The 23,513-nt window shown below is 42.6% G+C and overlaps 1 protein-coding gene across 1 annotated transcript in view; it reads right to left on the reverse strand.

Moving 5' to 3' along the window:
• Positions 1-10,101: 10,101 nt before the first annotated feature.
• NTN4 (netrin 4) overlaps positions 10,102-23,513 on the reverse strand; it is a 77,292-nt gene continuing 63,880 nt past the window's right edge. Inside the window, exons 6-9 of the mRNA XM_019545069.1 lie at positions 22,441-22,553; positions 20,743-20,811; positions 17,991-18,161; positions 10,102-11,799 (exon numbers count right to left, since the gene is read on the reverse strand). Of these exons, the coding sequence (XP_019400614.1) occupies positions 11,663-11,799; positions 17,991-18,161; positions 20,743-20,811; positions 22,441-22,553 (490 nt within the window). The 3' untranslated portion in view covers positions 10,102-11,662. The remainder of the gene's footprint in view (positions 11,800-17,990; positions 18,162-20,742; positions 20,812-22,440; positions 22,554-23,513) is intronic.

The following is a 23,513-nucleotide window of genomic DNA, read 5'->3' on the forward strand; positions in this document are numbered from 1 at the left end:
AATTTTTACTCAGAGGGTCTCTAGCTGTCCATGCCGGTCGCCAACATCAGCTTGCAGGATGTCGTGTCTGCAGGGAAGTGTCACAGAATTATCATGCTTTACTTGAAAAGCTCATGAGCATATGTGTTTTTCATAGTTTTGCTTTTGTTAGCGAAACCTTTGGATGTTTTACATAAAGCAAACAGCCTGAACTGTAAATATTGGCTTTCTGCAGCAAGGTAAGACTACAATACAGTTTTGTTTGGCTTCCCTATAATCTGTGCTCCAAAAGCTTTACAATCCCAAACCAAGCTAAAATATTAAAATGAAAATAATAACAGTAGAGGCCAAGAGCAGTTAAGGAGAAAAGGAAGAATTTATTTCACTTGAGATTTAATGGCATAGAACATTAAAAAAATTAGACAGAAACTTTGAAGGCTATTTAATAAGGCAAGAGCTGTAATGTAGACAATTTTTGCTTAACATTATTCGTGTGTATGTATTCTTACCTACAGTATTTCTTAAAAAGCAAATTATTGTGCAGACCTATAAGTATTTTCAGGGGTTAAGTGAATGATTCTGATTGCTGTCCACTGGAATTTAACGGGACTCCCTTAGGGATTGAAAGTGAGACTGGCATTTTATTTATTTATTTACTTGTTTATTTTCCTGTACAAAAGCAGGTGAGCTTTCCAAAGCTGCTTCAACCTGAATGGGAAGCAGTCATTTGTGGAGAACAACCAGTGGCAGCTACACAGGTTGTATTGGCATGTAACAATACCTGTCTAACACGTGAATGTCAGACAAAGCTGTCATAAATCTTTAAACCCAGCAGTAAAATTAATGGGAATTGCATAGAGCAAGACCTTGTCAGCTTCATAATAGGTCTGTGGGTAGAAAAATTCTAGTGCTTTCCTTCAGGCATTAGGCAACCAAGCAACTGATGCTTTGTGGCCATTATCTAATTATAAATGCTCTTTGCTCCAAAGAATTTGGTGGTTATTGCTTTTAATGTGTCAAAGTTAAACAGTCACTAGTGCAGAGCGAAGGTGAAGAAGAAAGAGAATACATAGCAGTGGTGATGTACTTGGCACTTATGTTATGCTCCCCAAATATAGATCTTAAAACCACTGTACCAAGGTGGCTAAGGCCTTTTCTCCAGATTTGAGGAACAATCTCTGAAGCCCCCGTGCATTTCCCGGAGTAAATATTTCTAGGACTGACAGCTCTAGTCAGTCCCAGTGTCCCAAAGCCAGTGGGGAAGTTGGCTTTATCTATTGTAGCATTTCCCAAACTTTGTGGATTTATGCTGCACTGTAGTCAAGGTGAGCACACTTGAACCCCCCTACTTCACCCATTGCTGCTGTTTGCCTTGTTGCTGCTTCCCTCGATGGCAATTGCTACTGATTCCCCTCACTGGAGGCAAGGGGAGTCAATAGCTGAAGTAGGGGGCAGTGCTGTGATTTGCATGTACCCCCCCCATTAAAACTCTCGCCCAGGGGAGCGTGCCCTACAGTCTGGGAAACAGTGCTTTAGTGGTTGAGGCACTGAATTGGAGGCCAGATCCAATAATGGATGTTCCTGAAAGATGTTACAGTGGCTGAGCCACAGAACAGAAATCCAACCCCCCATATTAGCCATTTTATTTCTATAGTGCATGGGGAGACTTCCAAGGGATCCAAACAGGCTACTTACTTAACAGGGAGCTACCCCTAATACTCAGATGCCTAAACTGGCCAACGGGAAATGCTAAACACTGCCGTGCCAGTTCTACTCAGGGAGATATCTCTGTCTACTTGGGAGCCAGAGCCTGAACTGGGTTAGGTGCCTACAGATGTTCTTTCAGAAAACTTGAGCAGGACCCAATCTTTAAAAAAATGACCAAAGGAGGACTCCCTCCGCACCACTGCCTCTTTGCTTAGAATACTAGCCCAGGCCATGGGGGAGTGTCTCCTTTACATGAGTGAAACCCACTTCTCCTATGAAAGTGCCCTAACCACTATGGGTGTGCAAAGCGGGCCCTATTTGTTTTGGATTCGGCCTGAATCAGGGACAGTGATTTGATTTGTTGATTCGGCTCACTGTCCCTGATTCAATTCGATCGAATCCAAATCTGAATATTCGATGCTGATTCAGAGAATCAGCAATTCGGACAAGGACAGAGCTTTAAAAGTTTTTTCTACATACCTCAAGGTACCAGGGTGTGTGTGATCGCTGCAATGCTGGGGCACATGGAGCATCCCACATGCTTGGCAGTGAACCTGAAAGTGGACAGAAAGTACTTCTGGTCCACTTCTGGGTCTGCTGGGGAGCACACTGTCCCTCCCACCCTGCCCTGCCCCTGCACCCTTCTAACTCACCTATTGGCTGCGGGACGACCCCTGGGTGCCCCTCAGACCCAGGAGGCACCAGTCACCAAGATGGAGGGGGTGCAGGGGGGCTTCTCTGCATGCTCCCTGGCAGATCCAGAAGTGGACCAGTAGTGTTTCTGGTCTACTTCTGGGTCTGCATCTGAGTGCTCTGGGGAGCCCCCTGCAATTCTGTGGGACACTCCATGTGCCCCAGCATCGCAGCACTCATGAGCCCCTGCTACCTAGAGGTATGTAGAAAAAACATACAAAGCCGTGTCTATGGCTGAATTGATTTCGAGGGTTCCGATTCGATTCGGAGACATTCAAAGGTCTTCTGATTTGATTTGTATTCAGAGATTCAGCCGCTGAATCGAGCCAAATCTCCACTGAATCAAATCAGGGACCTAAGTTTTGCACAGCCCTACTAACCACCACTCTGAGCTGGAGGGAGAGAAAGGGAAGGCTCCTTCTTTACTGAAGCTGTGCCACTGCATGATGGAATGCAGGATTCGCTGGGTGAAAGAGAGAGAACAGATGATAATTGGGAGCCTGGCTCTACAGCTTAGCAATCAGGCAACTCACTTGCTGGGGCAGGGGAGACCTATTAGATAAACTACAGACAAGGTAGGAAAATGAGGCTCCTGTGTGCCTCCAAGGTTACAGGGCAGCTGAGCAAGAGTTTTCAAGATCATAATTTTAGATTTAGGCTGCTCAATCCCACTTTAAATGCCTAAACCTTTCTTTAGGACTTGGTTTTCCCAAAGTCACACACCTCATTGGCAAATCTGGGGCTAGGAGCCAGGCTTCCTGATTCTACAGCCATTTCATCTCTCTGTGCTTCAGTTTTCTGTCTTGTGAGCTGGAATGAAAACACTTAATTTTTTTTTTTGAAAAGAGGTAAACAGATTTGATATGGGACCTGTACATGCCTGCTTGATTGCATACTTTTGTGCTTTGAAAAAGGGATGGACCGATTCTAATTTAATTTGCTTCACTATAAATCCAGGGTAATTCCACTGAAGTTAATCAAAGCATTTTGGAACAAAACTGGTGTGTGATCAGTCCTACTCTTCTAAGCTGGCCTGTTTTTACTCTGTGAACAGTTTGTGCCAGAGTTTATTGCTCCCAGGCACAGCGTTCACACATGCGCCCAGGATGCAGCATGTTGAGCTGAGGCAGCACAGCCCCAGCTGGCAGGGGGTCCAGGGGATCAGCCTGCCAGCCTGGAGCTGCTCTACCCCACCTCAGTGTGCTGCAGAGGGGCTGGCCAGGGCACGAGGGTGCAACAGTGCAGGGTTAGCTGGCAGGCAGTCATGCACACTATAGTATCCTTGTGCCCTAGTCAGCCCCAGTCACCATCTGCACATGTTGCGTCAGAGTAAATAGCTGAGCTGTAGAATAATACTGAGCAAAAGGAGTTGGGGTATTTTATTATATTGGGTACAAGTATGAAATTATAGGAATTTATGATTTGAGACGGATAGACACACATGCACATGCGCACAAACACAGATAGTTAAAATGCTAATGTTGGCAAGATGAAATGTGGCAAACCAAGATGTGCTAATGTAGGAGAAAAGGTGCGTGAATAATAGGAAGGAAACCACGGTGGCTGGGAGGTTGCTCCAGGAGGTCTAAGGAGACTCATTCACCAAGAATGATCAGAGAAAGTAAGAAGGTTTTGTGTACTGGAAATGACAAGATAAGTCTGTGTGAAAATGTACGCTAGTTCTGACCAGTTTCTAGAAGAGAAAGATGCAATGAGAAATCTAGGGGATAAGAGAGGCAGGAAAAATGAATTCTTTGCTAGGGTGAGCTGATCTGCTAGAGCCAGTTGGCATGGGACAGCTAGAATCTCCCTCACAAGCCCAGTTGTACATAACCTGATCAAATGCTTACAACTGTAATTACTATGTGGGTGCAGTCATTAATAAGTATTATAACCTTCTATCTAATTTCATAACTAGTATTTTTATAGTACTTTCGAGGGTTTTTTTAAGTAACTATACAACTGCTGTTGGCCTTTGGATTTAATAAAGGTTTTTTTTAGCTAAAGTGCTCACTGGGTCATTCAAATTCCAACATCAACACAGCAGCCAACCACCACAGAGTCTCCCAGTTTGGGAAGCAAGCTTGAATTAAAACTCTTTGTCTGTGTTCTGAAGTGTTCAGGGTGGGGTGAGATATCCTGTTTACCACTGCAACCAGAACTGGAAGTGCTCAAATGACCAAGTGAGGTTTGTTTTCCTAGTGTTCCTGTCTGGGTTTGGATGCAAACATTATTGTAATGAAGGGTCAAAATCAAGGCCATGTCTGTAGCCAACTGACACACTGTGCCAGGTGTGACTGTGTTGAAACAGGCCTCCCCGCTCTGTGCACACTGGAGCCAGAAGCAGGCTAGCTATGGTCATGCAGCACTGAGGGTGCCTAAGTAGCCCACCAGCCCCCACCACATTAAGGCAATGATCCTGCTTCTGGTTTTGAAATGTGGAATATTTCAGCACAGCTGCCTGGCATGGTATGTTCATGGGGAAGATATGCCCCAAGTCTCTGAACTGGGCAGTGTACACATCGGGCATCACAGCAGTTGTTCAGGGGAGGGAGGGACTTTCAAAAGCAATTACCAACAGCTGATGGGAGTCAGATGCCCAAATCACTTGAGCATGTTTTATAACATTATCTGATGTCTGGCCCCTTGATTCTGAAAGGTATATATTGATGGTGAGAAGTCTGAGCAAGGGTTTGCCCAGTGAATTCAGGAGGAATCTTGCTCTCTGGTAGCTGTTTTGAGACTTCTTTTTAGTAATTATTAGAAAGCAGGAAAAGCTGAAGCAGGGTTCTCACAGTCACCTACTGTAGCATCTCTTTCAGAGGTGTGTATGTGGACTTACACCACAAGCAGAACTAGTTGTTCACCCACATTGCTCAGAACTTGGCCCCACTCCATTCCTCTTGCATTATTCAGCAGCCTCATAGGAACACGGCATGTTGGCAGCTTGTCAGGGAGGCTAGCTGAGATGCTTCTTCAGTTCAGTTGTCCTTCTGTGCACTAAAGATGCCTTGGGAACCATTTATTCCAGATCAGCCTGTGTTGTGGTCTGAAATAAGCTCCTGGGAGACACAAACATGAGATTGTGATGGTAGTACAAATGTGGGGGTGAATCCCTCTTTGCCTTTCTCTATTGTCTTATGCCAAACAGCTTTGCTGAACCCAAAGATTAGAGCCTGCAGCTCCATTGAGGGCCTCAGCTGGCATATGGCAAGGATTTAGAAATCAGGGGTGCTTATACATGTGCAGAGAGGCTGCTCCAATGTGCTGTACTTACAGCATGCCAGAGCAGACTCAATTAATTGAGTCTGTTGGAATGTGATGTTGTAGGGGAAGCAGAATCACTCTCTTTGCATAAGTAGCTAATACCCTACTTATGCAGCTAGAGAACTGCCAGTTGGGCACACAAAGGGAAGTGACAATCCAACCAATATGTATTAAATATATAACACTGAGAAAAACACTGTAAAGAGAGAAATACTGTAATGGAGGGTATAACAAGACAGGTTAGAAAGAAATCAGTTTGATGAGAAGAGGCTATTCTTGAAGGGAGCTAAGAATTGGGTTAGACCACAGAAGTCTCTGGAGACTGGTAACTTCCTAGCCCCGTTGTCTGCCTGTTTTAATGTAGTCTTGAGAAAGTATCCGAAACTTTTGGAATTTTGCTTCATTGGACAAACAGAGTAACTTTTGTGCAGTCCTACCTGTCTTCTCTGCCCAAAATAAGCCTAACAACATCTCAGTGAAATAGCTCAGTAGCATTATTTTATAGACAAGCATCTTGAGCACAAGACAGATTTTTAAGTGACTCGCCTAAAGGCCGACAGTAAGTCAATGGCGGAGCTGGGAACAGAAGTCACTGCCTAACCTAGTATGCCAGTCTCTAGACCATGCTAATATTTTCAGTCTGCCACCAATTTTTCCATATATAGTGTATTTTTCAATCCATGTTTCTTATTGCAGTCTTGCCCTCCAATAAAGCACATTCAGAAATATTTTCTTACTGAACTGTGGGAAAAGAGCTGCGAGTAGCTTTGACCCTAGGCAAGGTTAGATTTTGGAACTTACTGTTGTCAAAAAAAAAAAGTCAACACATTAGCACAGAAACCCTGGAGACTGCTGACCTTCTCAGCTGCTTATCGGGGAGTTTCTCTTTCGGACCCCGGGGGAGCAGCTACTGGACGTTTTTGAGATTTTTAAAGCACTGTTGATATTGATATAAACACGGTAACTAAAAATAAATGATTAAAAAAGTACACTGTAGATATTTGTTCCAGAGTTGTTATGTTTACCCATACCAACTTGGCTTTCTGTTTAGACAGTCTTATGGTACCAGATGTCCAGTCATTTTCAGTAACATGGTCATGTCCCTGAAGATTTAGCCTACAAGGTAACTATATTAAAACAAGCCTGTAATTTTCCATTGCAAATAGATGACTGCATTCCTGCTGTGGGCAATGGAGCGTAGGGACAAGGATCACTAGGAATTGCATGCAGTGGCCTCAGCTCAGCCGTGATCTCCTTTTACCATGCCAGGGGCACAAAGGGGCAACATAACACTTAACTATCCATGAGGGTGCTCCTTGGGATCCCAGGGTTGGGGACTGGGGCTCAGGTGATGTGAGCCTGGGAGAGTTATCTCTCCTTCCCTGTTCCTCAGGCCCTCTGTAGTGAGGAAGGGACATGGGCAGACCACTCTGTATTCTGCCCGTCCCCAGCTGCCTGACAGACCCTTGAGGATATATTTCAGAGCTGACCCAGAGCAGCTTTAAATTAGATTGAGGGTAAATTGGTCTTCAGTTGCCTTCAGAATCAGGGAACTTTTTTGTGGCTCCCCTTGTCTGCTGCGCCCAGCAGACACCATACCAGACTGAGACTGGTCTGCGAAATCAGCACTACACATACCTCACTTATTGATACAAGTGCACATGTGCAGCAAAGGACTGAAGCTATTCTTTTTCCTAATGACTTATGGCCTGATCTGGCACCACGTCAAGTCATTGCCATCAGTTATGATGAGAGCAAGATAGGCCTGTCAGGGGCAGGAGCCACACAGCAACATGGAAAGCAAGTGAAGAGAGCTGCGAATGCATCGATACGCTCCTCTGTTTAAACCACCAGTGACAGCATCCAAGTCACAAGCTGGTGTTGGGAGCATCTCTGTGCACTCCTAAGCACAGGAGACAGGATGGCTATCACTGTAATGGCTATGTGCTTCTTTCTCTGGCCAGCTAGTGGTACTGGCTGTTGCAGAGAAGGGCATGCTCTGGGCCCATTCTCTCTCTCCTGACTTGAGCAGCACCAAAGCTGCAATCATGGCTTTCATCTCCTGAGGAGGTGCCAGGAGAAAGAAGCTCCCAGCCAAAATTTAGTTGGTGACTTTAAAGGAAATATGCTGTACCCCATCACCAATCACTTGAGCCATCCCAGTACTTACCATCCAATGGGACAATAGGGCAGATGCCATGACGTAGAGAGGCCTCTTCCAGTAAAAGTGAGAGTACATCAGGCTTTGGACCTGTAGTAATGAGGGAGAAAAAGCAGGGAGTGGAAATGGAAGGTGGGGTAAGAAGTAGGAAACGCTTACAATCCTGTTAAACTCCCCAGTTTACAAAGCGCCACGGACAGCCAAAATTTGCTGGAGCATGTGTGTGTGTGTATGTGCATGCACATGTGTGTGAATATTAAGAACGACGTGGTCCTTGAAGAAAGCTAATTTCCTTCCTTAAAAAAGAATAAATCATGCCCCCTTTGATTCCTGCTCCACCCAAAGTTTAAAACCATCTGCCTGGCAGCAGCAGTAGCATTTCTAGTCAGGCAGTGCTGAGGAAGTTGCTTGATTCCATGCCTCATTATCACCTACCTGATCCCTTCTAAACTCTTAATTCCACAAGTGTTAACAATTCTCTTTTTTTAATGGCCTTGATGTTTTACTAATCAAGTTAGCATTTGTTCTAAAATTCTGCTGTCTGTGAGTTGCTCTTGGTAATGAAGCTCCTATTTTACGGCCCTGCAGATTGTTTTTAACTCATTCCAATTAAGCTGTATTTGTTTTTGCTTCAACCTTAAACGGAATAATGCAGCCCTAGGCCCCTGGCTTATTTGTAAAACTTCTAGTTTACTTTTATCTGGAGACAAATATACATTGTTTTATGTGATGATGCACCTCACCAACTGCTATCACCCTGTTCAAAATTTTAGGGTGGGCTTGCTGGGTCACAGTTTACTGCGCTTTTCTACTGCAGATTCTCTCTCTCCAGACCATCCTAATTCACAACAGAAACATGAACAGTGGACCACTGTCCATGCCCTCCCTGCCTGGTATAACAGGACTATCTTTATTTATTTGCTAGTTAATGGACATCCTCGATGAAATGATAAACTTTTCATTAAATATAAGTGAAGGATTTCAAAGAGTAGAAAGCAGCCCAACCAGCTCTGATGCCAGAGCACTCCCTTCTAGGTTCTCTGGAGTTCATCGTAGGGAAAGATGTCTCCATACCACTGCATTATCTGTAGCTAGGTTGAACATTAGCTACCTGTGTGGCACTGGTCTAGGCCAAATGGTCTGCCTCCTGCAGTGGGTAGATAGGCAAGGCTGCACCTGTCACTTCCCAACTAATCCATAACCCAGCTGATATGGCTATTTCCTGTGAAGCAGAAATGGCTCCCCTTAGGTAATAAGTTAGAAGAGCGAAGGGAACTGCTTAGCAATTGTGGAATCTCGGTATTTTGGATCTCTCCCTTTGCAAAGACTCATACAAATCTCCCAGAATGAAATGAGCTCCAGAAGTCAAAATCATATATTCCATGGGGGTACGCAACCCAACCTCAGCAAGGAAGAATTTGGAAGAAACTCTTTGACTGGCCCCCTTCTCTGTTTTTTATTTTTATGAGAGGGGAAATCAGTGTCACTGAGATAATGTGCCCTTTGGTTACTGATTAATGGACCATAGGGCAAATATATATCTAACAGCATAGGTTGTAGTGGCTGAACACCTATTCCTTCTGACCACTCTTTTCTAGGACCCAACCTCACATATGTTCTGTTGATATAGGCATCATTACCTGGCAGTCTTTTCCCTTTTCTGCTTCAAGCAAAAAGCTAGCGAGGAATCACTGGCCTGCTTCTCATGTGCAAACTACTCTGTGGCTCAGCCTCTTGGTTTTCTAAGGATATCAGATTCTGGCCAAGTCTAGAGACACTAAAGATGGAATCTACTTCCTTTACAGAGAGCCTGCATATAAGAGCCCTTAAAACAGGATTTAAATAGGACTGATGTAGTCGCAAAAGCCTTCTTCTGCCTCCTTGTATAGGGGTGCATTTCATCTAAAGAGACTAAAATTGTGCTGCATAATAGCTTTTGAGTTTCATTTTATCTGCTGGCAGGCAAGGTTCTGCGGGTAGATGTGGTATCTTTTATTAAACCAACTGAATAGCTGGAAACAATGTTATTTGCAAACTTTCAGGCACAAATGCCCATCTTCAGGCACAGGGAGACTCTGCAGAACAACATTTGTGCCCAAAAGCTTGCAAAGAATATTTTTTCCAACTATTCAGTTGGTCTAATAAAAGATACCACATCTTCCCAAAGAACCTTGCCTGCCCATGTCCTTAGACCAACATGGCTACAACCAACAACCCTGAAACATTTTATCTTCTAGCATTCTGGGCATCAGAACCATCATCCTAGCAGCATAAACAATAGTAAGAGATGAGACTGTTAAAATCATATTATATTTATTACACACAGGAGATATAAAAACAACTTACCAAAATAGCATCATTTTTGCAAGTCCACAGGACCATGAAAAAAAATACGCACGTGAAGCAGACTCATGGTTTTTTTTTCGGCACTGTAGTTCCTCCTTTTTTTTTTCCCCCTCATGTTGATGAACAGAATATATTTATGCAATGAAATTTACAGATACATTACATAAAAAAGCATAATCTAGTGCTGAAAACTGCAATAACTTGGTGATATACAGTATTCCATACTGGTGCTCATGTGGAAATATATAATGTATTGCAAATAAAAATGAAGGTATAGTTTTAAATACTAAAATCAAAATAAAATAAACTCCAGGTCCACCATGAATCACACAATTCAGAGATATGAATTAGAGTCCTTTTCACTTAAACAGTCCATCTCTTCTTCTGCAGGTAGAATTCTCCTTCTCTGGCAATTGCGTTCTTGTATCAAAGCCTCTTTTTTTTTCATTTTGTGTGAAGTTTTATCAGAGTCAATACCCATGGATTCCAAATGTTGGCCTGAAGCTGGCACTTCAGTGCAAATACATTAACTTTCAAATTGCATCCTTAGAGTCTCAGAGGGGTCAGTGCCAAGGCTGAAAGAGGACCATTCCCTTTAAACCATTAATGTTGTCCATATTTAGGGCAGGCTTCAGGAGTGCTTCTGTTTTAGCAGGTATTTCATTTGCCACTTTTGCATCCTTTTCTCCCCAACAAAACTAGGCTTTTCACACTGTGAAGTGGCAGGCAGTAAAGTGCTTTAACACAATGAAATATTTACATTTGGATAGATTCAGTTTTAACACTTCATGGACAAAAGTTCACAAACACTGCACCTTCTAGAGCTGGCTCTTTCATAACACAACGTGGTTCATGAAGGGCTGAATTCTGCTACTTTTTTTTACACTGGTGCAAATACAGAGCTGGTCCATTGCCAGCAACAACTTCACCCCAGTGTATTTGAACCAAGAATTTGTCCCATAACCCAAAGCTCAGGACCTGTGAAAACCTAAATAAATGTTATACATAACTGTTTTCACTGAAGGCATGACCTAATCAAACAGCAAAATTCCAAATGACACGTAGCCATTATAGCTATCCCATTGATACAAAGCTAACTTTCACTTCCACAGAATGCTGTTGGACCAAACTGATCTTACATTTCTGTCCATCCTCTTGAGCTTATGGGCATGTTTTTTCTCTCACTTCTATCAATTTAGGCTAGTGTGATGCCATTGACTTCAGGGAAGTTACTCTAGAATTGCACTAAAGTAATCAAGATGAGAATCAGGCCCTATATTTTTTAATGTAACACTGAACATTTGCTTATGTGAGCATCCTTCTAAATAATATGCAGGGGAGTAAATGAACATTGACCAGGAAGGGTTAACTTAGAAAGCCTAGGAATTGGAACACCACTCTACACATTTTGGCACCCTTTTCTTACATTCCAGTTTTCATTGTAGAGGTCTTCTGTCTGTGAAGTTTGCCTTTTGTGCATAAAGAAATGCCCTAAGTACTTGTGCACATCTAGCTGCAGTCTCTTTTTAAAATCTCCAGGACTTTTCTTCCGAGAGCTGATTTCCACTGGTGGACAAAGCTTTTCATGTTGACGATCAGTCGGCCAGTCCGGACATCCTCATGCCCTGCTACAAGGTATTCCAAGCCTGTAAATCATTAAAGTGGTCAGGGATTGTATGGTGTAGTACTTAAAGAGGCAGCAGCACTGAATGTTCATTTAACACCTATTCTTGAGAGAAAAAAAAAGCAGTGAGATCTGCAGTACATGCTGAATGCAAGCTGTGAATCTGTTAGTACATTATGCACCTGTATGTAGGTAGCAAGTAACAAGAGATGTGGGCAATTAGGATGCTGGATAAAAGCTGCTCGTTTGTATGCCCTGTTTACAGAATGGTACTGCGTTCAGAACAGAAGTTACGCAATTCTGGGTTAAATTAATTCTGTTGAAGGGTTATGCACCGCTCAGATCCCCGTGAGACCTGAACAGATCACCAACTTTATCTTCCCCCTCTTTCCAGGGCCAGATGTGACTCTGTTTGAACCCCCTCCAGTAGTGTAACTACAACAGGCAAGTGGGGCACCAGAATTGCTACCTGGGAGCCGTTACCACAGCAAGGGCAGCCCTGGCCAGCCATAGGAACCAGGCAGGGCAGCACTGCACCAGGCAGTCCATCTGGGCAGTGGGGGTAAGTGGAGTGAGTGGAATGTTGCTCCCCCACTTCTGAGGAGCCTTTGCTAGAGCATGTACAGCCCTGCACTCAATATGTATGGAAGTGGCAGGGGAAAGCAAATGGGTCACCAGGATCAGCTCCCAGTGCAGCTGATGGTGCTACAGCAGCAGTGGTAGTAATAGCATCAGTAGCAGCAGTAGCCCAGGAGCCTAAGCCTTCTTTTCCACTCATTCACATGCTGCCCCCTCCCCAGTTTGGTCAGCAAACCCCCAATCTCCTGAGTGCTCACTAAGTGCCCTTCACCTCTGGTCCCCACACTGGCACAGGGTGTGTGGGCACAGGAATCCAGGCAGTGGGGTGATACTACCTGGGAAACCATGAGAATAAGTAACCATGAGAGTGGTACCATAAACCTCTCCACAGGAATGTGTTAAGCTCTAGGGCTAAAAGTAAGCATAGCTTCAGAATGCAAACTGATGAGAACAATGCAGCTTGGCAAAGCAAATATTCTTTACAAATGAAGCACAGCTAGCTAGTGGGCTTCTGATATTTAAAAATGTATAATCAGATGCAGGCGAGCATAGCAAGTTCCATATCTTTCCCTGTCAAGAATACCCACAGTCACAGGTTAAATGTTATTTGGTACACGATTAGCTGCAAGACATTCCCACAAGGTGGCATGTCTATTAGAGGCACTGGAATGGCACTTGGAGGGTGCCTGAAGGCACTTGCACTAAAAGGTGCTTCATGAAATTCTCTCTCATCCAGACATTTTAGAGAGATATTAGTGGTGCCCTTCAACATCTTGCCTGACTTTTGGATGCTTCTACCATCCAGTGAAGAGCATCTCCCCAGCATTATGGTACATGGCTTGTCTCTCAATGCCACAGTCCTGACTGTGAACTCACCTAACTTTGCTGGAATAACTCCAGTCACTTGAGAGTGGAATTGTGCCTAATACACACTTCTTTACAGGCCTAGGTTCTGATTTTGCAAAGTATTTTGCCTTGTGCCTGACTTGGAATGAATGAATCTATGTTATTTACTCACAGGTTTCCAGTTAGGCATGTCCTTGCTGAGTACCTTACTGAGTCTGGGCCACATAGGGTGGCACATTATCTAAAGAAATACTAATGGCACAAATGGGCATTAAGGCTGACCTCAAGAGGCAACTGAGGATTCCCCTGGACTAGGGTGATAATAAGATTATAGTTCATAAATTAACATCTAGAGATTGCAATGATGATTTTGTAAAAACATGGTATGGATAACCATGCTTTCCATGGACATTGTGGAGGATATTCTAGGAGTAGGAAGGAGATGTATGGGGTGGTGCTACTCTGACTTGACCCCACTAGCCCCAAGACCTTGGCAGTAGAATGCTGGCAGTGAGCCATCTTCACTTGCTCTAGGTCTCACATGTCTGTTTCTCTGCTGTATCTCGACACAACTGAGGATATAATCCTTTTTTTTTAACAAAGGAAGACTGTTTTAAAAATATGAAGCCGAAAGGGATGCAAATGGCTTTCTTTTATTCGATCCAAGTTATTATTTATTCCATTTGACTTTCTGGGCACACCCAGTTCTCTTTTTATCAAGTAAACACAGGATATATATTAGTTTTGCCATTTGTAGGACATTTGTTAAGGCTATGTCAACAGCTCTGTTATAAATATCACTTTCCAAGAGATTTAAAATCTCTCTTAAGGAGGAAACTTGGCACATAAGCCATCAGTAAGGAAGCACAGATGATGCTGTGACTCTTACATTTTTGTTTTTAATCTGCTCAGCTGCCTTTATGGAAGTGGAAAAAATACAACCAAAAATGTCACTGAGCTATCTCATTCCAGTCCTCCAGGCTGTCAGTTGCCTCCCAAATCCCTTGCTTTTAATTGTGAGAAACATTCTGTTTGTTCTTTGCTTATGTTTGGCAGAGCTATGATTAGGAAGTTTCCTGTTTCCTTGAGATGACTTGAGACATTTACATATTTTGTGTTTACTGTCCTGCTAGAAAAGTTCAGTTTTGCTTATGTGCATGTCTTGGAAATATTCCTCATTGGACCTCAGCAAACGTATCATCAGAGCACAATGCTGTGGAAGTCTGATGAGTACTTTTAGTTTTCCTGGCTGGAAATTCTAAGATCCCAGCCTCTGCTCTATATCACTTCGGTTTTGTGGGACAGAGTGAAAACATGCTATTTCTTTACAGTATTTTTCTCTTTGATCTCTTTGTAATGTTTTTAGAAGATGTGTTTTCCAAAATAGCTGTGTTAGGAAATTGTTTTATGTCTGTTTTGACCGTCTCTCCTGCTGTTCATGTGTTTTATTGACCCGGAGGTTGTGAGGTTGTCTTGTTTGTCTCACTGAATACAATTTAACCTGTTAATACAGTATTGTCAACTATCCCCAAATTGAAGAGATTGGCTTAAACTCATAAGATTTGAAAAACAATGATAAATTTGGATTTCTTTTTTATTTATCTTCTTGGCTTTGAGTCTTTAAGGTGTACTCAAGTCAAACCAAACTTGTCAAGCTTTTCTCTCTAAGAGGGAGACAACTGACTTTTTTTCAATCCCAGGAGATGACATTAAAAAAACACACAACTATTTCAAGACTTACAATGAAATCACAGGAGTTGGCAACATTCCCAGTAGGTTGACTTATGCCTGTAGTGTGAGCTGCTGTAAAGGTGAAGGATTCTACCTAGCCATTCTTACAGAAAGATCAGGGCCTTCACCCATATCACAACCTCCTTGTATTTATTCATTATTTAAACCCAATCAATTAGTTTAAAAAGAGTTTTCACTTCAAACACTTTGCCGAGTAGACAATTTAGGCAGCTACTCCAATTTTACACCCACAGTGGTATGAATAGGGCACTCGTATATCTAAACTGTGGTGCTTGGGATCAGTCATATAAAGCTGTGTAACATTGGTTCTGGTCTGTCATTGGAAGCATGCATATACTTGCATGTACAAATATAAAGCACAGCTTCCCTGAGTATATATGCATCTGGCTTCTTGTGACATTTTAGCTAGGAAATTTTCACATGGTCCCAGAGGTTTGAATACAAAAGGAGCATAAGCATAGCTGATGTCACACATCCCAGAGATGATGGAGGTGTCACTCTGATTGTTCTCCTTGATGCAACATCCTGAGCAGACGATTCTGAGTTCTTTTCATCAATTTAATTTCTAGCAAGTTTTACCTGTTGAAAACTGATGCATTTAAATGCAATTTGTGCACACACAAACTTGCATTTGACACATGGATGATAAATTGGCGACTTTGTATTTTTTATAAACCCTGGGAAGTTAGGAATGCTCTGTAACTTATCTTTACCTCACTGGATATGGAGCCCTTTTGGAGATGGAGCCCTTTTGCCTTGTCTGCTGTCTTTTCACTTCTCTGTTGGGCTGAAACTCTAGCTAGTGGTTGAAGAGAGCTGGCGATGTGTGTTGAGTTATGAAATACACCACTAAAAGGCATTCACCTAGCAAAATATGCTAGGACATACTGAGAAAAAGTTTGAGGAAGGGAGGGGGCTCCTTAGCAATACAGTCACGTGGCAGAGATCTGGTCACCAGAGAAAAGGTTTATCAGGGAGTCACTGAGGGGAAGGAGTGGGGAGCGGCAAGAAATCATAAAAGAAGCAGCAGTTGAATGCTTCAGTCTTCATTGGTCACATTCAGTAGTTCAAGCTATGGGGCAGTTGCTTGGAGTTTGAGGCTACCGAGGCAGGAGCGATTCCCTACCTTACTGAACAAAGATGGACCCTAGGGACTCTGAAGAGAAGGGACAGCTAGGGAAGGGCACTTGATTAGGAAAGTGGTTGTTTTTCCTAATGATCCGTAAAATCTTGTGGTTTATCTTTAAGTAAAGTAAAGGTGTGATTGGGAACTTTGTGAAAAACCTTTCTGTATCTGAATGCCTCTCAAGAGTTCAACCGTAAACCAGAAGGCTCACCCTTTTGGTGGGATTCTGGGAAAGAGAGTGTTTAAGCTATGGACGAAGTCAGAACTATACCCTGGGCCTAGGCAATTGATCCTGGGGGGAGGAGGGTATTAGACAGAAGGGCCTGTGCTTTTGGAGTGAAGCTGGAGTCCAGTCCACAAGATAGGCTAGGATGTCTATGCTGTTCAAACTCCAGAGGCTTAATTCAGCCAGGGATCCAATGACTGGGTCCTGTGATGGCAATCTGGTAAATACCCAAAAAGGTGCTGGGCCAAATTTTGTAAGGGGGTGTCAAGTTCTTGGCCTTTAATAGTTACTTCAAAAGCTGCACCTTCTGTCTTCCTTCACTGTCTGAGTATGAGCTATTTTAATTTGTCAAGTGATGGAGTTTCATTTTACCCTCTGCTGGTAAAACTTATGACTCCCCATTGAAATATCAATAGGAGCAGCTCTACTTTACACCAGCTGTGGGCCTGGACCATGCCACTCTTTTCTTTACAACTTTAATGCCAGTACAACTCTGATCAGAATCTGGCCTTTGTGTTTACTTTTGCTTTGCACATAGAAGCATTACACAATTGTATCTGTTTAATTAAAGAAGTTTATGGGATTTTTCAATTATTCCAAGTCTTAAGAGCTTACAACTTGAACTCATGCCTAGGAATGCTGATTCTTCTGACCCTTGTACCATGATAAATATATTAAAGAGAGTTTCTAACCACACCTGTTCTACCTTTTGGTACATTAATGCTGGAAGCCAAATGATAGACTGTATCAAAAAAGATGACAAAATGATTACAAAAATCTTTACAATAGCATGCTATCTTTTCAATGCTTTATGGAAGGAACTACCCCCTCTGTCTTTTCTATTGCTTAAGTGTGTAAAGGAAATCACAGTGCCCAAGGTCTGCATTTTGATACAGTAATTCCTGAAATACATACAAACATTGTAGTTGAAAAACATTTCCTTAGTTATCAGTTTCTAGTTTTTCTTTGAATTGTAAAAGAGAGATTTTTAGATGGATCTTGGTTTCTATGAAAAATTCTGTTGGTGTTTCTCAGTTCCTGACATAATCAGAGGCAGAATGCACTGTTTTATGGGGATTGGTAATGATTCATTTCAAATCTAAAAGCCTGCTCACTGAAAGAAGATGAGTAAAGCTGATGAGGTTGAAGCATCCCAGCTCCCCTTAAGACAGAGCTACATGTATAACTTTCAAGTGTAAATAAATTCACTATTACTTGTGAAGGAGGAATTCTAAATATGTGCTCCCTTGGGAGTAGATCATAACTGCACAGTAGTAATATGACCTGATTTAAAACTAAAGCCTGAATGTGGGGTTATGGATCTGCAGAAAAATTAGACTTGAAAAGAGCTCTGTCTCAGAGGTGCCTGGCATGCAACTGCTTTCAGCCACCAGAGCACTGTGTGAGGTGGGGTGAGTCAGAGCAGGTTGTGGTATGGTAGTTTTACTTTACAAACAGTGATTTCACTCTTCACAGCACATGGCATGATTAAGGCTTTTCTATATAAAAATCAAAATTCCCCTCAATTTGCTTTTGGAATTTAAATGATGGAGTAAATCTGGTGCATCAGTCAGCAGGCACTCTAAATTAAATACACTAGGGGGATGGGATAAAAGAACGAGGAAGAGATCAGTATGAATATGATGGGGATGTGCTATTCACAGAGTCAAAACCAAATACCTACCAGGATTAAGGATTGGACAAGTACAGCCTCTGTTAGTCCAGGATTCTGGGTAGAGCGTCCGCTTTCCTCGGAGAATTTTAAGCTTTGTCGATTTCAACACTTTCTTGATCTTCACGTTGACTTCTGCATGTGAGCCCTTGTCATGAGCTGATAAAATCTTTGTTTTTACCACTGGGAGGAAATATGTAAAAAAACCAGCAATCTATAAAATGTCTTTTGCTCAGCTCTTTCTAACACAGTGCTGGGCAGCAGCATTAAAGACCAGTGTGTATGGTCCTTGTAAAATTAGCCTGGCACATGTCAAAACTTCATTCTTGCCTGTGTGTCTTATGGTCAGAAGGGTGACATGCAGAACTACATCAAAGCTTTCTGTTGCTGGAGAGAAAGCTGGAGTAGCTTTACTTGAACAGCAACTATGGCAGATGCCAGGTCAGCCTATACTCACTGTCAAGGTCAGTGAGTCTCAAATAGACAAATGGTGCCCCTGGCTGCTCCTCTGGGGGCTCTGGCTCCTGCCCTCTGCTCCACACCAGCCCCTGCAGAGAGCACCCAAAACAGTGTGCTCTGTGGTGGGGCAAAATGGACATGGGGCTGTGGAACTGTACTTTTCAGTCTGGCTTGCTTTTCTGCTCTTCCTAAGCTCCTAGAGCTTGTGGGAGAGGCTGAGGGGGCAGGTGGCTCCTGTTGCTGGCATGCAAGTTGCCAGAGGAACATCCACTGTGGTGGGGGCTGCATTTGCCCCCTCAGATACAGATCAGCAGCAGGGAGGGGGCAGACAGTGGAAAGAGTAGGACACAGCAGAGTTCTGCTCCTGCTGCCCTTAGATGACACCAGCTTCTGCACCTCCAGTAGCCACTATCACCCCCTTCTACCTCCTGCAGGTGTATCTGCCTCCTTCAGGGAGTCTAATGACCTAATCGCCAAGCTCTCCAATCTGTCCCTGCCAACACAGAGCACCATGTGACATCCCCCACCATGCTCTCAGACATGGCCTCCCACCCCACATATCCTTTCGAGGTGCCCTGGGGTGTGAGGAGAAAGAAATGCACTACTTTTTAAAATGGGATGCTGCTATGCTCAGAAACGTGATGGAGGAGGGCTAGAGTCAAAAAGGTCGAGAATGACTTTTCAAGTGAGATGCTGAGCAGCAGCCAACAGCTGCTGGGCACCTGGTTGCTGCCACTGAGATCAGTAGGAACAGCTGCTTGCTCAGAACCTCTGAAAATCAGGCTTCTAAAGGGGGGCTGAAGAACTCAAGGTCAGGCTCCCATTTTTGCAAAATTGTTACATGTGCATAAAGCAGAGTGAGAAACCTCAGAAGAACATGGCCCTCATCCTGTCTGCTGAGCTACCAACCCTCCTGTACAAAACCCTGTAGGTACCACTTTCATGCTAGGTAAGGGGCTGCAGAAGTGACCTCTGAGACAGCAATGATATTTGCCTACAGTGGTATTTAACAGCTTCTTATGAGGTTGCTTTGTTTGGAATCTGTGTTAAAAAGCCTGAGAAGACTCTCTTCCAGTGCAGACTCCCTCTTCAAGCTTGTGATGTGCCCTACAATTCATCTCTCTGTAATTTAGCTGACACCCTTGAACACTGAGTGATGAAAGGGTGGGAGGCCTGAGTGCACTTTAGATAAGATTTATGAAGTTGTTTTTTACTTTTATTTCTTATCTTTTGCAAGATTAAACACTGTCACTATCGCAGGCAGGAAGCAAAGCAAAGCAGGCTCAGATATTTTTTCTAATACCACTAAGCCGGGGCCATATTTCAGTGATATGCGGCCCCTTGAACTTCTCTCCGTGGGTCACACTGCAGTTGGCAATAGTATGGATTATTTCTCAATGCATTTTAAACCCTAGCACGAGACTGAGCAGGTGCAAGAAATGTTGAAAGCTTATGAAATGAAGGGAGTGTTGTACAAAGCATTCCTTCCTTGGTATGGTGTGAGGAGACAGTTCATTGGTACTGCCTGGAGGAATCACTGCAGACAAACTTTTCTCTTTACTCCTATAAATCTCAATATGCAAATGTACTAATCTTATCCTATTTCAAAAGCTTTCAGCTGTTCTTGAAGGGATGTGGGGTGGACCTTAAAAGCTAGGAGAACTGCCTTTTCTGTGAAGGCAGAAAGGGGTCTGTCACTGTCACTAGCACTCCCTCCTATGATGCATCAGAGCCAAGACTGAGTGGCTTGCTTGTAGACAGTGGTTTTCCCTTGAGTATCAGCACTTGATCAGTGAGATAGGAAGGGGAACAAGATGCTTTATTATGGCTGACCTTAATACATACACTAATACTTAACACGCTGTACAGAGAGAGAGAGAGATTTTAGATTTTGTTGAGTCCCAAATATAGAGGTGATAAGCATCAAATTACTTATATGCTTTTTGCATTGAAATACAGTTTCAGGGTTGCAAGAAAGGCAAGCCAGAGTGCCAGATCCATAAATAAATCACTAATTAGCTTCATAATTGCTTCTTTAAGAATATCCTGGGTTTGGTCAGGACTGAGATAAATTGGTTATCTACAAAGTGATGTGCTTGCTGAGCTTTCCTGAGAATCCCTCCCCATTTCCCACCCTATGACTGTTTTTTCTTGCAGTACATTATGTAAGCTTTCTGACATTCTTCAGTGTATGCTAGTTTAATCCAGTTCTGTGGGGTGCAAACCAGTCCAACTCTTCTCATACCCTTATACAGATTCATAAAATAATCCATCTCAACAGTAATAACTTTCTCTTGCGACTTACCATATGTATACTTCATTCCACAGAAGACCTGGGGATTCCCTAAAACTTGTTCTTTACATTCACATTTACCTATGAAAAGAAAACAAACAAATGCTTCATAGTGTGAGATAATATTTGAAGAGAAAGGTGGACTAAGCCAGTCAATAGGTACTGGGGCATATAGCCTTCCTGAGTGGGTAGTGATTTTGATGAGGCCAGGTTTTTACCCTGGTGCTCTGAAGCACATGCTTATCTTTCAGAACACAATGACATGTTAAGCTTATTTATGACCTGGTTGGAGTTTTCCCATTTTTACTTTTCAATAATATAAACTCTTTAATCACCCAAGACTCTGCTCCACCCAAGAATTTCCCGTGCTGGAGGAATGTTCAGGAAAAGAGATCCACAATTGCCTTCAAGATATAGGAGTGATGCCAGGGGTGGTGAGCCCAGAGACTTCCCAATGAAGTAAATTATATCTGTAGTATACCCCTCTATTCCATAGTAAATCCTCTGGAACTAGGGGTCTGCCAGGGTTTTTGTGCTAAGCCCCTGACCTACCAACACATTACTCAGGAGCTTAACTTTCTACGAGTAGTTCCACATAGACTTCAACAGGATGTACTCCTGGGCTCAACATTAATCACGGTGCTTTCCACATAAGATACACTTAAAAGGTCTTAGTACAGGAACATGAAGTTGTGGATAATTATTCTGCAAGGCAAATGAGTTGTTTTTGTGACTGAAATAAAGAAAAGCAAATTGCCTGTTATTTTTTTAAAACCTAAGATAAATGGGTGGAAGGCAGGTTTTTGTCCCTTCCCACCCCACTGACTTGTTTCCAAGATTTTTAGTACAAAGTAGTGCAAAAAATGACAGTTGCATGCTTACTTGAACAAATGTAACTATTTCAAAAGAGCATGTGTACTGTCATCCGTTTACAATACAAAGAGGCCCCAATTGTGGAATCATTACATTGATGAATAGTAGTCAAAGGGACTACTTGTCTGAGTAAGCACTTGCCAGCAGAAAAATTGCATGATTAGCCCTAATAATAATCATATACACCAGCAATAGTAGATGATTAGCTACTAGACAAATAACTTCCCAAGTTGAAACTGCACCTGAAATGTTCAGTAGTTAGGAACCAGGTCATAAACCACAATTGCTGCCATCCTTAATCAGGTTGTCTGGGAAAATTATGCTGATGTTTTAGAAATGTCTTAATTGCATCTCAAATTAATTTAGTATCACATTGTTTTAAAAAAACTGTTTACTCAATGGGATGTGACAGTTCTATGTAAATGTGACATAAGAGACCTCCTTAAAATATTACAGCAAAAGCAAGACAAAACAAACATCAGCATTTCAAAACAGAAGCCCCAAAATCAGAGCTCAATCTGAAAATCTAGGTAGATGCTCTAGCTACCAATCCCTACAGCCATGTTTTAAAATGAAAGTGTTTAGACATTGGATATTCTTTTATTAATGTATCAAATGATTCTTTTAATGTTTCTTAGGCTTTTTTTTTTGGTAGCTGAATAATACTAGGTGTTGGACAATACATTATTTACTGCCACCTTTGCCAAGACATTAATCCAAACCAATGCTCTGTTGCCTTTTCACAAATCACTTCAAAAAAATCTTTCCTTGTTCCTAGGAACAATCTCTTAGTAACAGGCATGGGGATGAGAAAAATATTTGAATCAGTTATCTCACCTGAATGCCGAAGAGCTGAGAATCCTTGTTCATCTTCCCATCCCCATCTTGGCTCACTTTCATTAAATACTGAGTGGAAATCAGGTATCTCATGATGCCAGTATATATCCGCACTGTTTCAAGGAAAGGAAACCATGAATATTTCTTATGGAGTTAACAGTCAAAGTCAAGAGAATTCTCACACTTACTGTTAACTCTCTATTTCCCAGAAATTGGTCTAGAAGTTTCTCCAGATGCATTGATATAATAAAACTATTTTGTGTGTTTTATGAAGTGAAACATTTGGTCATTGTACACTCCTAAATTTGTACTATGACTCCATGGGTGGTATAAAGTAATATTTTAGAACTCAGTGCATATAATACAAAAGGTCCACAAAATTATGTATTTATATACCTTGGCCTAAAGATAGTACTAGGCCTCCTTAGGTAGCTTGATTTAAAATGCATTATTCTCCAGCATCTAAGAGATTGACTTTGCTTCTTCTGAAGTCTATGGGAGTTTTGTCATTGACTTCATGGGAGCAGGAGTGAGCCCCTCATTCTTGCTTCAAAATACAGTGAGTAACATGGAAGAAAACTACAAAAACCCAAAAAGGTACCAGAACCAAATACCTAGATGGAAGGGGAGACTACATGTCATGACCTGTGTTACTACAATAGAAACGGCCCACTCTCCTGATATATCATTATTCATAACTTAAATGTATTACAACCACCAATCCTGTTTCTCTGTCATCTAAAAGGCTGATGATGCAATGAGGCTGACAATGGTGAGGCCAACATGTCCCCTCTGCATAGGCTTACAAGGCTGAATGGACGTCTTGCTTTAATAGAAGCCACTCTGATGGCCCTTAATGGGCTCTGTGCTCCACAGGAGAACAGGTAGGGAGGACAGGGGAAGGGGCCGAGTGAAACACATAATTGGCTGTGTGCTGCCACACTGCCCATCCTCTGCCCTGCTATAACAACACCTTCTGCGTTCTCTCTGTGATGACTATGGAACAGTTGTAGAACAACTTAGCTAATGGCAGGAGAGTTACAGCTGGTGTTGTGTGCTCACGACAGGGAGCA

This window comes from Crocodylus porosus, unplaced genomic scaffold, assembly GCF_001723895.1.
Source record: "Crocodylus porosus isolate Cpor-Errol unplaced genomic scaffold, CroPor_comp1, whole genome shotgun sequence".
Classification (NCBI taxonomy): domain Eukaryota; kingdom Metazoa; phylum Chordata; order Crocodylia; family Crocodylidae; genus Crocodylus; species Crocodylus porosus.